Genomic DNA, 17,511 nt, shown 5'->3' with positions numbered 1-17,511 from the left:
GGAAGAGGGAAGAGGGAAGAGGGAAGAGGGAAGAGGGAAGAGGGAAGGGGGAGGGGGAGGGGGAGGGGGAAGGGGGGAGAGGGAAGCGGGAAGTGGGAAGAGGGAAAAAGACCTGGCATGGACAAAACAAGAAGGGCATTCCAGGACAACCGATTACACATGCAAGGCGACATGGCATTCAGGTCCCTGTTGTGTTTAAAGAACTAGGACAGGTCAACAGAATGTAATATGATCATGTGGGGATGGCAGAAGGCTAGAAGGCTGAACAGTCAGACAGGATACTCAAGAAGGCCTTCAGATGTCACTCAGAAAAATCTCAAATTTATCCTTCTAGAATTCTAAACTAGTTCTTCTATTCTGGTGCTGGGGAGGCAGCAGCACTCTCAGACTTAGACACTAGAAAGGGCTCTAGAAGTAGTGTGAATAATACGTTACTGAAGGGAAGGACCCAGAGCGAGGACAAGGCTATGAGCAAGGGTGTGACTAAGTAGGTGACAGCAATCATCCACATGTCTGTCTGCACACCCACCCATCTGCCCATCTAAACAACCAGTATTTACTGAAAGACTACTGTGTGTTGGGTGGTAGGAACAGAAGCGTGAACACAGATGGAAAGCTGGTGACAGGTGAGACATGGGGACAAGCATTACAGACAGGTGCAGACTGGGAGAAGTGCAGGTGCTCCGGGAGGACATGGTCATAGCACGTGAGCTGGATGCTGCGAGGGAGGGGTGTCTCCCGAGGAGGGCAAGCACCTTAACTAAAGCTAGGGTGATGTGAGGAGCTGGAGACCCAACAGCTACGCAGACATGAAAAGACGTGAAAAGACTTGGTTTGCTCCCTGATTACGGGGAATGAGAAGAGGCGCAGGTGAGCCCTTGCAGCCTGGGGATACGGTGGTGCCGTCCACACTCACCGGTCTCTGTGAGCCCGAGGGGCTGGCCCAGACCACAGCTTTGACAGTGCTCTGGGGCACTCAGGGACAGAAGGACACAGGAAGTGGATACTGGAGGGCACGCAAGGGAGAGGTGGGAGTTAGAGACTTAGATCTAGTAGTTAGGAACATGTAGTGTTAGGTGAAATCATGGAAATGGCTAACATTTTTCAGAGACAGTAAAAGATACTGAGTGCTTGGAGAACATGCATCTATTTTGATTGTGTGTTTTCTCTGCATGCGGAGCCTAAAGTGATTTATCAAAAATGGTTTCATTTTAGAAATTCATATGTAAATTGGGCTCTGCCAGGAAGCATCAAACATGTCTTTCTGTGTAATTACACCAACATTTTGCATTGTTAAAGTGCTCTCATTGAATGTATTCCGGGTTATGCTAATTACTCAGTTATTTAATTATTTGGACACAAGTAATGAATCAATGTTATTTTGGGGAAGAGGTACTTCTTGTTCTCAAAAAAGAGATGAGAAGTTACAGTAATTATGTCTAATTTTACTAAGTTAAAAGTGGAGCAGAAGGTCCCAATTTATTCCCAAATGGTTGAAAACATATCCATTATCTGTTTTCTTCTCTCCTGGAAAAAAAGCTAATCATGTGAACTGTCTTGTTTCCTTAGAGTTATTCTTAAAAGACAAGCATTCACTGACGGGAGGATCTGGTCTCCCTGACAGTGAGTCTGTTCCTTGCACACGGCCACTGTGTGTCACCTGCCCTTTCCTAACACTCATCTCCTCACAGACCAACAGATTTATTTGCTGACAGATGTTCTTCTCAAGGACACATGCTCAGGGAGTATTTTGTGACAGTGAGTGTGATGAAGAACAGTTGGCTCAGGTGACATTAGAAATGATCAAGTATCTTCACACACACACCTTGAGAAAAATCAGTCCAATTTCAATAGGCACATTTTGACAAGGAAATACCTTCAAATTATCAGGCTTCCTCACCGGGGCTAATCAAACATATTCTTATAACGGGCATACTGTAACTGCGTACCAACAACTGTAACGCACACCACTCACTGAGCTTTTGAGGCTTACACTATGCTGGAATCCCCTCGTGCTCGTGCACATACTCTGAAGAATGCGGAGTATTTTAAGGACTGAAATGTGTACTTTCTCAAAAAAGCAGCAGCTGTGGCAGGATCTGAAGGAGTAGGATGTTACCCCCTTTTTTGTTTAAATAAGCAACTCATACGATTTTTGTCTTTTATTCTGGAAATAATGTCCTCAGATAATAAATGTTAAATGGAACTTAAAATGAAAAGCAAATTGAATTGGTTAGATAGAAGCAAACAAGTTCATAGAAATAAAACATTTATACTATGAATGCATTTCAAGGTGGATCTTTAAAAATCACATTTCTGAGTTCCAAAGGAATGACAAGTCTTTTTTAAGAGTTACAGATGCTCTGAAACTCTTAAAGAAAAAGCTCTTTCTCTTTTTGCTAATAAATACAATATTGTCATTTATTATTTTAAAAAATCCTAACCCCATCTTGTTTTTCCTAATTTTTCTCTATTTCCATTTATCTACTTAAGGTAGCTTAACACGAGCAGCTAATTACATGGCCAGGCCACAGGGGTCATCTAACACAATCTCCTGTCACCCTGCCCACGGTCCTGAGGAGGCAAGATAAGGTACCTGCTGCGTTTTTCTCCAAAGAGGAGAAGAGCCTATAATCTCAGCTACTAGAGCACGGTTTTTAATAAAGCACTGACTGTTCGAGATAGAATATAGGCCCTGAACACTGAACTCCGCATCTGCTCCTTCTTTATCAGCCATGTGACTTTAGGCAAAACACTTAACTTCCCCAACCTTAAATTCTCATTTGTACAACAGGCTCATAACATCTCACTGAGTGGCTCTGAGAAGAACATGACATAACATATATGAAAGTGCCTTGTAGAGAGTAGTTTCTCATTAAATATTACATCGTTCTGGAAAGTTCATTCTTATACTGAGATGAGGTTTATGTTAGTCTACTACTTTCAGGAGCTACACAGAATTAGTCTTATCTCTTTGTAACCTGTAACTGCCCTTTGAGCACCAGAAGACAAGGATAACTAAGGCAACATGTTTTTTCAAATGCCAACTGTCACACTGCTTCCCACCGGATGGTTACAGTAATGACTTAGAAAAGATCAATGGTAACCTTCATTAGGAAAACTTATTGGGTCCCCAATCCAGTGAAGATTTACTAAGTGGATATAATGTGCCAGACACTATGCTACGGGCTAGAGACACAGTGTTTTTCCCTAGAAGTTTATAATCTGCTGAAACAGATGTATACTAATGATTGCACTATACAGCTATATGCTAATAATGAAGTTATATATAAATTGCTAAATGACTAAAAATGAAAACCACACAAGAGGCATCTGGGGTGGGTTCTCCACACATGTAAATTTTTTTAAAAACTCAGTCTTTTTATTTTATTTCATTTATTTGTCAGAGAGAGAGAGAGAGCACAAGCAGGGGGAGTGGTAGGCAGAGGGAGAAGCAGCCTCCCGGCTGAGCAAGGAGACTAATGCAGGACTCGATCCCAGGACCCTGGGACCATGACCTGAGCCAAAGGCAGACGCTTAACCAAGGCCACCCAGGCATCCCTTAAAACTCAGTCTTGAGAACATTCATTCATTCATTCACTCATTCAGCAAATATTTATTAAAGACCTCCTATGTACCAGATATTATACTAGGCACTGGGAATATAAAAGTGAATGTCAAGTGAGGGATCCATACTCTCAAGGAGTTTAGACGCTACTTTATGATCATTCCAGTTCAATGGGATAATTATTTTAAAGATCAACTTCAACTTTCCCACTTGCCACATGAATGAATAACTATTTTGGGGGGTTATAGGATCTCAGGCTTTCTAAGTTGGATACCATTTAGTATACCCACCTCTTCTAAAGTCCTACAAACACATTTTTTAATTTTCTTTTAAGTTTGGGTGTTTTCTCCTTCCCATGCTCCAAAGCTGAGCATGTTGTGTGAATAATCTTCAGGATTTCAAACAGTTAGGACCAATGGCCAATGTCTGGGAATATGCCAGACACAGCAAAGCTATGTTTAGAAGGGCTAGAAGTAAAAAAATAAATTCAAGTTGGGTCAGGAAACAAAGAAGAGGTGAAAAGAGCACACCTGAGGGGCAGAGCTACTGAGGCGAGCCGCAGAGGTGAGGGGACGGTGTCTCCTCCTCACACCAGCTCCCAACATTGTTTGCTACGTACAGCGTTCAGCTACTGAAGCTTTCACTGTAACAGTGTAGAAGGCTTGCAAAATGCTAGGCGAAATGGGGAAAATCCTTCTTCTTGGCTATTAACTTCCATAAGTGTTTCCAGGAGTAACAGATACAAATCAAGAGGGAAAGGCAGAGCACATAATCCAAACTCTTCATGACAGTAATTCAACTTGGGGAAGAGGGTGTACTCATGACAGTACAGTTGACCCTTGAACAATGCAGGGTTAGGAACACTGATTCCCGTGCAGGTGAAAATCTGCGTATAACATTTGACTACCCCAAAAACCTAACTACCAGTAAATAGGCTGTTGCTGACCAGAAGCCTTACCAGTAACATAAATAGTTGATTAACCCATGTTTCGTATGTTGTATGTATTACATACTGTACTCTTATAATAAAGAAACCCAGAGAAAAAATATTAAGAAAATCATAAGGAACACAAAATACATTTATAGTACTATACAGTTATTATCAGAAAAATCCACATATGGGCGGGCCCATGCAGTTGGAACCCATGTTGTTCAAGAGTCAGCCATCTTTCCTTTGTGTGTGTGGGTCCACCTCTACCGCACAGACCACACTCAGAAAGCAGTCACATGTGCAAGAGTTGTATGAACGTGACAAAATTACCAATGCTGCACTCCAGATAAATTCAAACGAGGACGGCAAACATGGCCGTCGGTTACTTGAAGGCTACACTGGTGTGGCAGGAAGAGGCCGCCATGCCTGAACTCTGGCCGTAGTGACCGTTAGTGCCTGGAGGAGCACCAGGTGAGTGTGAAGGCTCCCTTTGTCCTTGAAGCCCTCGAACCCTGTCTGCTCCTGAAAGGACACACGTACTCTTCCACATGGCCACTGTCGCATTATCCATGGTAGTCAGTGGAAAGGGGAGTAAATTAACTCAACAGAATACTTTTCAAATCAATTGTTTTAATGCCTTTTCTCCCCTGGACTTGAACCTTTCAAGAAATGTTTATTTGTATTCATCTAATTTCATTCTAGATTCACTAGAGTATACACCTAGAGACAGAGGACACGTGTGTCTTGTTCACACAGTGGGAATTCAATCCATCTGAGTGGAAAGGTGAATTCATGTATGGAGAAAAGGCAACAGGTCTTTCTGAAATGTGACTGTGAAGCCGGACAAGCACTTTGCCTGACTCATACCATACTCATGGTGCAGTGGAGCCGAGGATCCAGGTTTTCCACACCCTCTGCCTGATGGTTACGGCAACGCCATCTAACCAGACCTACATTAATCCAAACCTGAGAGAACTCCACATAAGCCCAGGTGGAAAACCACAGACACTGTCTGTTATGTTCAAGAGACTCCGCATTTGTGGAAGAGCTTGAGGCATGATTATTATTGTCCGTTTGGTAGGAATATTAGGACATAGGAACATGTCAAACTGTGAGAAAAACAAGGAGAAGAGATAGAGGTCACATCCTTCCCCAGCTGAATAGCAAAATGGTGAAAGTATTGTGGGACTGATCTGTTAAATTCACTGAGTTCTCAGGACCCATTCTCCGCCAGTCACAGAGAGACAGAAGCTAACCATCTTGGCCCCTCCAGAAGTCCCAGTGTAGGTGGGAGAGAGACATGTGACTCAGCAGTAATGCTCGATACAGCAGCTCCTACCACCTCTGACTTTCCCTAGGGATAGCTGACCTAGGTGTACAAGGACAAACGGGAAGTATGAGATTCCAAGCTGAGAGAGCAGCACGAATAAAGGTCTGGAAGTCTGAGAGGACACAGCATACCCAGGGAATGACACAAAGTTCACTACGTCCAGGACAAAGACTTTCATCTTTCCAGTGGCTGCTGATGAAGCTGAAGATGTTGTCTGTGGCCCAGAGAATGAATTCAGCCTTCCAGACACTATGCAGAGAGGCACCCAGCACCCAGCAAGAGATTTCCCTGACATAAGACATGAAAGCCCATCCGTTCTTGTTTCAGCCCCATCACCCGTCACTGCTTCTCTTTGACAATAGTTCATGTACTGTTTCTTTAAGACTTTCAATCACTAACATGAAACATCTATCCACCACTTATTTTATTTATGTTAAACTTGGAAGTCACAGGAAGAATCCCAGGGGGCTTGTATTCTTGTTGAAGAACTCCTCTGCCCTTCCCCTCTACCCAGTTTCCATGGATATATTTTCTTTCTCTTATGTTCGGTAACTCTATGAACCATATCAAAGAATTATTGAATAGTAAATGGAAACACTGACTGATTTGCATTAATATAAAAAATTGGGAACTTTCGTTTTTCTTCACTGAAAAAAATTTCAACTAAGAATCCATATTCAACAACAGCACTTAAGAGGAAATACTTCAGGGTAAAAAACAACTTGGTATATGTAGGTGATTCTTTTTTAAATGACTGAATTACTCAGAGGCAGCCTGGAGTGGAACATGAATGAATGTTACATTAAAACCTATAAGAGTTTGATAACATGTCTCCTTGATCCTGGGCTCGAACCTCCCCACCACCCAACTTCACCTTCCCTATCATAGATGTATGCTACTTGACAAAAGAGGCTATTTCTTTCTCATTTTTTATACTTCCAGTATCACGTCTTATTTAGCACTCAATAAATGTTTGCTGAACTAAGGTAGAATATTCGAGAACTACAGCAAGTAAGGGTGGGTTATAACATCCAATGCTATGTGTGGACTGGCTCAATTAGATCAGCATAGTGGCCGTTTGACCCCTTAACTTACATAATCTCCATAGGTCTCTTGTGTTGGGGGTGGTGGCGGAGGTCTGTACCCAGTTGGGGGAACTCCTCTTGCTCTGGGAGTGAGAAGTCCTCTTCCCCGACTCACTGGCCCTCGGGTGGAAAGGACTCCCCTGGAAGCTGGCGTCCCTCGTGGTACACCAACTCCAACTGGCCGGGCTGTGACTCCTCCCCTTCCCCTGCAAGCAAGAGGGGCAAGTTAGCAATAGTCACCATATTCTCTACCATTCCATGGTTCACATGCATTTATACCTCAGGAAAATCAACGTTCCATATGACTGTAAAAAGAAATAAGGAAATCATATGCAAAGTGAAAACTAAAGCAAATGAGAAACAACTCATACCAAAAGGAAGTTAACTCATTTAAGCAGCTTATCCAGCAGTGATAAATATTGTAACATCAAAGAAACCCCAAGACTCAATTTCTGGCTAAGATACAGAGTAGGAAGCTTTGACATGTGGGAAGGCTGCATCTACTGAGGATTTCTCTGTGATGCCAGGCCACTATGAAGTGGGCTATATTCTGCTTGTCTATGGACAAGGAAACTGAGGCTAGAGAGATCTTGAAACTGAGAACACACCGCCAGCAAAGACCAAAGTATACATCAGAGTTCCGTGAAAGAGAAAATAAAACGTACCTTCCCAAATAATGTACTGAACACATAGTAGTTTAAAATACCATTCTTAAGTTAAATAAAGACAGGTATTTTCTGAAGTAGAACTCAACATATTTATGTATTTCTAAAATATGAGATTTCAAGTCAGAGAGGAAGGAAGAAGGAAACTGTATAAAGAATAGCTCAACATAAGCAAAATCTTGAAAAAACGTGCAAGGCCTATGAAAAAATGAAGACAGAAAAATGAGGCTACGCCACAGAATAAAGATTTGGCCTGATCCACCTCCCACAGACAACGTCCCCCAAATAAGGAGAACTGTCACAGATAATGTGGCTGCCTACATATCTCCTATCTCCTTCTTTAGTTTGATTGGGATAGCAAATACATAGCTAAAAACTTAACAGAGAAAATTAACAAAACCAAAAGCTGTTTCTTTGAAAGGATCAATAAAATTGATAAACTTCTAGATATGCTAAACACACAAAAAAATATCAGAAATGAAATTGAGGTCATCACTACTGACCTCAAGGGCATTAAAGCATAGTAAAGGAAGATTATGAACAACTCTAGGCCCACAGATTTGTTAACTTAGATGAACTGTACTAATTCCTTGAAATATACAAATGACCAAATCCCACAAATGGGGAATTAAGTAATCTGAAAAAAGTTATGTCTCTTAAAGAACTTCAATGAAAAAGTAATAACCTTTCAAAAAAGAAAGCACCAGGGTACCTGGGTGGCTCAGTCAGTTAAGTATCCGACTCTTGATTCTGGCTCAGGTTATGATCTCAGGGTTTTGAGATCAAGCTCCACGTCAGGCTCTGCACTGGGTGTGGAGCCTGCTTAAGGTTCTCCCTCTCGCTCTGCCCGTCCCCATCCCTCTATTTAAACAAAACAAAACAAAAAACAAAAAGCACCAAGCCCAGATGATTTCACTGCTGAATTCTTCCATATATTAGTCTAGGGGAGATGCCAAGGGACTGGCCTAGCTGATATCTGACCTCCCCATGAAGAGACATGTCGTCCAATGGGGAAAAAGGATGAGGCCTCCTAATAACCAAAACCATTAAAGACATTATGAAATGAAAAAAACAAAAACTATAAATCCATATCTTTTCAAGAACAAAGGTGCAAAATTCCTCAAAAATAGTAGCAAATTAAATCCAACGATATATTAAAAAGTTATATACCATGAACAAGTGGGATTTATTCCAGGTATGTAAGGCTGATTCAACACTAGCATATCAATGTGATCTACCATATCAACAAGGCTTAAAAAAAAAATCATCTAACAAAATGCAACATCATTCATGTAAAAATTCTCAGCAAAGTAGGAACAGAGGAAAATTTCCTCAAGTTGAAACAAAAATCTACAAAAACCTGTAATTGCTATCATACTGAATGGTGAGGGAAACTGAATGCTTTTCCCTTATGATTGGGAATAAGGCAAGGATGGCCACTCTTACTACTCCTACTCAAATTTTACTGGAAGTCCTAATTCAGTAAGAAAAGGGAATAAGATTGTGGAAGATTGTGGAAGAAGAAATAAAATTTTATTTACGTGACATCATTTCTATATAAAAATTCCGAATCATCACAAAATAAAACAAAGCAGGCAAACAAGCAAACAAAAACTCCTAGAGCTTACTGCACAAAAACAAGGTCTCAGAATACAAAGTTAATAACTCAACAATATATACCATATACCAGCAATGAACAACTAAAATTTGAAATTAAAACATAATTTAACAGTATTTGTTTGGGCAAGATATATACTAAAATTGGAACAATACCGAGAAGATTCGTATAGTCTTTGCTCAAGGATGACATACCAATTTATGAAGTGTTTCATATTTTCCTACGCATGTGTGGGGGCAAGGAGCCTCTGGGAAAACTCTGTACCTTCCTCTCAATTTTGCTGTGGACCTAAAATTGCTCTAAAAAAATAGTCTTTAAAAAAATACATAATAAAAATTTTTTAAAAAATACAAAATAATAACATCTATTAAAGCAACAAAAGAAATGAAATGTTTTGGTACAAATCTAACAAAATATGTACAACTATTCTCTGTAGAAAACCATAAAACTCTGATGAAATAAATCAAAGGAGAAATACCTCATGCTTAATGATTGTTGCAGTCAATACTGTTCAGTTGCCAATTCTTCCCGACATTTATACTCAATATAATCCCAATCAAAATCCCCAAGAGCTACTTTGTAGACTGACAAACATATTCTGGAGAATATAGAGAAAGGCACAGAAGACCCAGAACAGATAACACAATACTGAAGAACTAAATTTTGGATGTCTCACAGTACCTGATTTCAAGACTTATTATAAAGCTACAATAATCAAGGTAGTAAGTACTGATGGAAAAAATAGACACACAGAACAGTGGAAGAAAAGAAACAGACCTGAAAGTGATCCACAGAACTATAGTCAAGTGACTACTGACAAAGGAGCAAAGACAATTCAGTGAAGAAGTCTTTTAAACAAATAGTGCTCAAACAAATAGATATTCATATGCCACAAAAGAAAAAAAAGAGAAAAGAACTAGACACATCTTTCACAAAAATTAACTCAAAATGGATTTTAGACCTAACATAAAATATAAAACTTATAGAAGAAAATTCAGAAGAAATCAAGAAATCAGTGTGACTTGGGTTTGATGATGAGTTTTTAGATACAATATGAAAAGCATAATCCATGAAATAAAAATTGGTAAGCTGAACTTTCTTAAAATTAAAGACTTCTCCTCTGAAAAGGACACTGTTCAGAGAGGAAGAGACAAATCACAGAAAAGGAGAGAATATCTGTAAAACATATATCTGATAAAAAACACCTGTGTCCAAAATATACAAAGAACTTTTAAAACTCAACAATAAGAAAATCCAATTAAAAAATGGGCAGAAGAAGTTATAAAGATGGCAAATAACCAAAGGAAAAAAATGTTCTATATCATTTGTCATTAGGGAATTGCAAATTAAAACATATCTATTAGAATAACTAAAATCAAAAGAAACAATATACCAATTGATGGTGAGGATGTGAAGGACAAGGTGCTCTCTCATTCATTGCCAGTGGGCATGCAAAAGAGTACAGTTACTTAGGAGGACAGTTTGGCACTTTCTTACAAAGCTAAACACGGTATTACCATACAACCCAGCAACTGTATTCCTAGGTATTTACCCACCCAAACCTGCACATGAATGTTCATTGAAGCTTTATGCATAGTGGCTAAAACAACCAAGATGCCCTATAAGGGGTGAATGGATAAGCAAGCTGGGGTGTACACATACAAAGGAATATTATTTGGCCATGAAAAGAAATGACCTCACAAACCAGAAAAAGCTATGGATGAACCTAAAACGTATGTTTCTAAGTGAATGAAGCCAATCTCAAAAGGCTATGTACTATAGGACTCCAATTATAGGACATACTGGGAAAGAAAAAAAAAAAAACTAATGATGAGTTAAAAAAAAAAAAGAACCAGTGGTAGACACAGATTGAGGGGAGGAGGGAAGGTTGAACAGGTGAAGCAGTAGAACACTTTAGGGGGCCGAAACTATTCCGCAGGATGCTGAAATGGTGGATATGTGACACAAATCATTTGTCAACACCCACAGAACTTTATAGCACAAAGAGTGAACTTTAATGTATGTAAACTAAAAATATATATATTATTTAGGAAATTAAAGGTTTCTAAGAATGCTAAATGTGACAAAATATTTTAACTGCATTAAAAACATATAAAATACCTTTATGAAGTTGAGAGGTAAAATAAATTTAGAGGGGTGCCTGAGTGGTTCAGTCATTAAGCGTCTGCCTTCAGCTCAGGTCTGGATCCCAGGGTCCTGGGATCAAGCCCCGCATCGGGCTCCCTGCTCAGTGGGAAGCCTGCTTCTCCCTCTGCCACTCTCCCTGCTTGTGTTCCCTCTCTCGCTGTGTCTCTCTCTGTCAAATAAATAAATAAAATCTTTAAAATAAATTAAAATAAAATAAATTTAGAAATGAGTGAACCTTGTACGACTAAAGGCAAAAGAAAGTGCACATAAGCACTGGTCTAGGGGATAGGCTTATTTCCCATGAGGAGGGGTGCAGGGATAGGTAATGATTCTGATACACTCTACACATACACTGAACTCGAGCAATTAAATGGATGGTGGATGATGGAAGCCACCCTTCTTGTGTTGAAGGTTACAGATAAGCAAGGGGAAGAGGCTAGAATGAACACTATGGTAATGGATTGGAATCAGAGACATGAGTATCAACTCTTGATTCATTTACTATAGGTACAGGCGGTCACACACGGAAAGATGCACAGATGTGTATACATACATGGGCTAGTAGTATACATGCTTCCATGCTCTGTCAGCTGACAGGGCCTGGAAGCAAGGATACACCAGCCGCAAGAAGCAGAACCAGCACCCAGATCTTGGTCTCTCACACCATTCTCCAATAAAAGGAACTGGGGCTCCTTGGAGACATGGCCGATTCCAGGACTAGAGCAGGAAGTACGCAAGATGATGCTCGAGCTACTTGTAGAACACAAAGTAAGGATGTACTCAAAAATGAATGAACGAATGAATGAATGACCAATAAAAAAATTATGAGGGTATATGAAAGGAGCAGAGGAGCCAACTGAAAGAACACCCAATGGCCAAAGCTAAAACAGTGTGAGTAAAAAGAATAAAGCAGTATTGGATTTTAAACCAATGTATAAAACATATAAATATCCATAAGTCCACAAATGTAAACAAATGATTGAAATAATAAACAGGAGAAAAGAGAAAAATCTTCCAATAATTTATGTAGATATTCTACTCTTCATGGGGGAAAAAAGTAACTTTAAGTGGGGAAACCCAACAAACATGACCTCAGCCCAGTTACCGAGGCAACATCAGCAGCACAAAGTCACATGGACAGTAGGCACCCCGGACACATGGGATGAAAATGACACTTCACCTTTGTGTTTTTTGTTCCCCAAACCCATAACCCCAGGCTAATCTTGAGAAAAACATCAGACCGATCCAAGATGAGGGACATCCTCAAAGAACCTGACCAGTACTTCTAAAAACTTTAAAGCCATCAAAAAGATGCAAAATCTAAGACTTTCACCCTTAGGTAACTTGTATTATTCCTTTTGTAAGTATTGTAAATTCGGTCTGTTTTTGTTCATCCGAGACTATAAAAATTGGCATAGTAAAAGCAGTGGTCAAGAGAAAGGACACTGGAGTCAGACCTGAATTCAATTATTGATTATACCTATTGTCTTAAGTTCTGCTTTCTAGTTAATATTCAAACTAATCAAATCTGAACTTTCCAAGCCAGTTCCTCCAGAGTGAAGTGAGTTACACAACCCATTTCTTAGTGGTACTATGTAGGAAAAATGACACAGGACACAGAAAGTACCTAGCACATCTCCTACTCAATCAAAATCAACAATTTATGTAGATTTCAATCACTCTCAATTGCAATGACAGACACGATACTTTCTAGTCTTACTCATCTTTTTATCTCCAGGATATATCTAGAACCATCTTCAATATGATTAGAGAAGATCTAATTCCTATGTGATATTTCAGTTAATCTGTGTTTATTCAAACTAAGGCCCCTGCTTCCTTATCTAATACCCCATCCCTGCCATCCAAGGTACTACATGGACCAGAAAACATTCAGCATGTTTTCTGAATCTATAAATTTAAGTGTTCCATCAAATTGAAAGACATAAATTTATATATTCAAGAAGCTCACAATTCTTTCCCAGCATCATCTACCCTGTTTGGTTATGTGCCCTCTGGGTATATGGACTCATACTAAACTATCTATTACAGAATTTCAGACAAGTCATTTGATATATGTAGCTCTGGATACTTATCTATGAAAGATCCTTTGAAGAGTCATTCTTAAGTGTTTGAAATTCCATGAGAGCTGTGTGAAGCAGCACAGTTGCTTCAGAGGATACTCTGATGAGAGGAAGAAATGGGGGAAAGTAGCAGGCTAACATAAAAATCCCATCAATCTCCAAAGTATCCACTGAATGCTACAAATGAAGTTCAGTGTAAAGTTTAACAGCTGGACTGATAACATGGGGACAAGAAGAGAAAAAAATGTCTGTTAGATGAAATAATGATAATCAATGGGAATTTATTTTTTTTTACTTGAAAAATTGATTCAAAGTGATAAAATTAGGTTGCCACACTGTTCAGAATGAGGCTAACGGGAAAGAAGGATCACCCATCTGAACAGAAAGCTTGGAAGCAGACAAATCGTTGTGATGGTCATGGTTCTTTCTGTTTGCATTCTTCAGCAGCGAGACCCTGGTTCCTGGTTTGAAACGCAGATATGGAAATAATCCAGAAAGGTCTGTGAACAGGTACTTTCATGGGAACAATGCTCTGAATGACTGATTCATCAGGAACTAATTATTTATAGATTGGCAGAGGTTTTAGGATGTGTTGAAAAAGTACATGCTCTGAGTTCCAACATTCCCATACTCAAATCTGCTCTGTCATTTGGTTGCCAAGCCTCAGTTTTCTACCTGTAAAATGGCCTCAATAATACCTAGCTCTTGCAGACAGTCGTGAGGGTTACACACAGGATGTATAAAGTGCCTAACCTAACTCAGGCACTTAGTAAGTGGTAATTATTACACAGTCTTCCACTTGGAATCTGTCCTGACACCTTCCTTGGGCTGCTTACCGGAGGATGAGGAGAGAACAGGTAGAAGGTATAGATCACATCAGTTAGCAACAGCACCTTTATGCACACTCTATACATTTCAGAGCAAGAATGCAGACTGGTAGAGAAAGAGTATAAACATACACTACTACAGTGTTTGGCTTTTGTCTATAAATTTTATGAGGAACAAAAAGTATTGGGTAAAACAATGACTTTGGTGGCAGAAGCCCTGAAGGCTCAAGCCAACCCCGGCATTTTTTTTTTTTTAAGATTTATTTATTTATTTATTTATTTACTTGACAGAGAGAGACACAGCGAGAGAGGGAACGCAAGCAGGGGGAGTGGGAGAGGGAGAAGCAGGGGTCCCGCCGAGCGGGGAGCCCAATGCGGGGCTCGACCCCAGGACCCCGACCTGAGCCGAAGGCAGACGCCCAACGACTGAGCCCCCGGGCGCCCAGCCCCAGCATTCCTAACTGGGCCGGGCCCACAGCGGGTCACAGGCTGTGCCCGAGGGAGCCGACGGCAGGGTCTTCGCTGGGCACCACCAGTACCACAGCAGGAAGCGCACCTGCCCAGATGGCCACCTGAGGCCCGTGCCCTGATGCACTAACCACCCAAGGGGCAGTTTATTTCTCCCACACACCCCCTAACAAACTCATGGACAACCTGTCTTCATCTCTGTGGTTTTCTGAGAGGGAAACTTAATCATTCTGGGACTTTCCTTTCTTGCCAGAGATGACAAGTGAATGAGAGGCTAGATAAAAGCAAACAGGGAACGTAGCCTGCGGTTATAATCCCTCAGAACGTGCAAAAGAAATCGTCAAAGCCAGTGACGACCGAAGCTTCCAGATCCTCTGGCAGCCCTTACTCTTAGCACCTTTAGAGATGATCTGAAATGTGGTTCTAGGGCAGCATGTCCACACTTCTTGTGCGTCCTCATCACCAGCGAGGACCCGTGTCGGGGCAGAGTTGGGAGCCAGGAGGTCTGGGGTTTCATTTCCAACAAGCTCTCGGGTGATGCTGCTCCTGGTTTGGACCCAGAACTTACAGACCTGTTCTTCATTCTGGGATCCATCCCATCTCCAACACAATTAAAGAAAAATTCATGAGCAACTGTTTCATTATTATACATTGTACAGGGTATAAAATAAATCTAAGGCAACTTGTTTCTTCTTCAAGAAGTTACCAACTAGTTCTTAGTAAAACAGTGTGAGAAGCACAACCTCTTATAAAGTGCAAGAAATGCATTTATCTTCTCTTTCCCGCCAGTGATGTATCCCCCCTGAAGACAGGGAGCTCATTCCTTACTTTGAAGCCTGTCACTATCTTCCAATTCTGTTAGCATGCTTTTACTTTTCTTCTTTATTTAAAAATAAAAATAAAAATAAATAAAATAAAAATTGCAAAAGTCTTCATCATTTCTAACGGCCCTATTTCTGCCTTTGCAACTATGCAGGACAAGTCTTCTTCCTCTCTGATAACAGTGAATTAATAGTAAAGGAGTTTGAGAGAGATGTGTACTTTGCCCAAGGTCCTCCATAAGAATTCAAGTTGTGATGTGGGATCATTTTGCGTAATCGGAAAAGGAATCATGGCACAGTTGAATAAATTAAGCCCATGGACATGATAAAAATTAAGCAGGGTTTGGATTAGTGTGGGCTCAGTGTTCTAGCTCCATTTTACAGCCAAGGAAACCAGGGCTTAGCCTGGGGAGAAATCCCCTGAGGACCTACAGCTCGAAAGAGCCAGGGGACTGATTTTCCCACAGAGTCACACCCAAATGCCAAGCCAACAGTCCCCATCTTTTCTACTTTCCCGTCTCTGTCCCCTGCTTGGGCTGACTTCCCTCTGGCACTGTCTTGCCTTATACCCATGCTCCCCATTCAAAGTTATTTGCACCTTATGGGGTGCCTGGATGGCTCAGTTGATTAAGCATCTGCCTTAGGCTCTGGTCACTGGGCTCCCTGCTCAGCAGGGAGTCTGCTTCTCCCTCTCCCTCGCCCCCACCCCTCCGCTCATGTGCTCTCTTTCAAATGAGTAGATACAATACTTTAAAAAATTATCTGCCCCTCATTTCTATTTCCATTCCACTTGTTTTCATATCTCCCATCCCCTTTTTACACCAGTCTGCCATAATTACTTGTTTCTCTGACTTTTGCTTCTTAAACTCCCTGAAGTCAAAATAATGACTTAGCCATCTCTGTAACTTCAATCCCTGTCACAGAAAGAGCTCGAAGATACTCTGTGACATTAAATGACCTAACAGCAGGAATAGACTGATTTTCAAAGAAGAAGAAATACATTAAAGCTTCTGAGGGGCGCCTGGGTGGCTCAGTCGTTAAGCGTCTGCCTTCGGCTCAGGTCATGATCCCAGGGTCCTGGGATCAAGCCCTGCATTGGGCTCCCTGCTCGGCGGGAAGCCTGCTTCTCCCTCTCCCACTCTCCCTGATTGTGTTCCCTCCTCACTGTCTCTCTCTCTGTCAAATAAATAAATAAAATCTTAAAAAAAAAAAAAAAAAGCTTCTGAAAAACCAGGGTGTGGTGGGAGGATAGTCCCACTGCACGTGAACACACTTGATTCCATCCGCCCCAAACTGTCTCAGTTTATCAGATCTTGTTTAATATTATCGTAGGGAAAAATCAGTTGGCAAACTGGATGTCAAAAACCTTCCTCCAGTTGGCACTGACGCCTGCAGGGGGGCCGAGAACATTTATCTGGCCGTATGCTGCACTTGGCACGTACGTGGTCCACCAAGCTGTGACCAGGAGAACCGCGCTTAGCTGCCGTTCTTACCTGCGGGCCCCTGGCTGGCTTCGGAATTACAAGCTTTTGTACAAAGTTCTCACACTACTTATAACACTATTTGCCTTGGTTTTTGTCTTCCCAAAGCCTATTAAAATGATTTTAAAAGAAACCACACATTTTCCATTTTCTCCTTTTGTTTCCCCTTAATCCACTCCAGTATGGCCACTCACTAATACGCCCTCAGGGACCATTGGAACAGAAAGCAAGTGGATACTGAGGAAGGAGGGAGCAGCTCAGTAGGAGAAATCCGTGAACCTTATGGCAAGAAAAGAAGAGAAACTCATTTCCCAGGAAAGTTGTCTACTACTCTCTGCCTGGGAAGTGGGGCACACGTGTCACATACCAATGCCTAGGTTTTTATTAGATCAGAAGGAAGGAGAGGAGGGTGACTTCTGTTCTGACAGTTTGGTGGTAGAATGTCCTGAGAAGGTAAGTCCAACAGGGAATCAAATAATTTAAATTAC

At 41.0% G+C, this 17,511-nt stretch overlaps 1 protein-coding gene and 1 non-coding gene across 13 annotated transcripts in view; one reads left to right on the top strand and one right to left on the bottom strand.

Moving 5' to 3' along the window:
- Positions 1–17,511, bottom strand: part of KHDRBS3 (KH RNA binding domain containing, signal transduction associated 3) — a 199,774-nt gene that overhangs the window by 61,621 nt on the left and 120,642 nt on the right. For 10 of the 12 annotated variants that reach the window (XR_004300830.1, XR_004300831.1, XR_004300832.1 and 7 more), the window contains one exon: positions 6,925–7,120. The exons of the other annotated variants lie outside the window; for them this stretch is intronic. Coding sequence is in view for 3 of the 10 variants with exons in the window: in XM_032415614.1 (XP_032271505.1) it covers positions 6,925–7,120 (196 nt within the window). In the remaining 7 variants the exon portion in view is untranslated. The remainder of the gene's footprint in view (positions 1–6,924; positions 7,121–17,511) is intronic. 12 annotated transcript variants of the gene reach the window in all.
- On the top strand, positions 9,313–9,417 carry LOC116639632. Its single transcript, XR_004300882.1, has one exon. It is a non-coding gene; the product is annotated as a U6 spliceosomal RNA (small nuclear RNA).

Source organism: Phoca vitulina, unplaced genomic scaffold (assembly GCF_004348235.1).
Source record: "Phoca vitulina isolate PV1807 unplaced genomic scaffold, GSC_HSeal_1.0 scaffold18, whole genome shotgun sequence".
Classification (NCBI taxonomy): domain Eukaryota; kingdom Metazoa; phylum Chordata; class Mammalia; order Carnivora; family Phocidae; genus Phoca; species Phoca vitulina.
The sequence above is the reverse complement of the archived record's forward strand: the minus strand, read 5'-3'. Positions and strand labels throughout refer to the sequence as shown.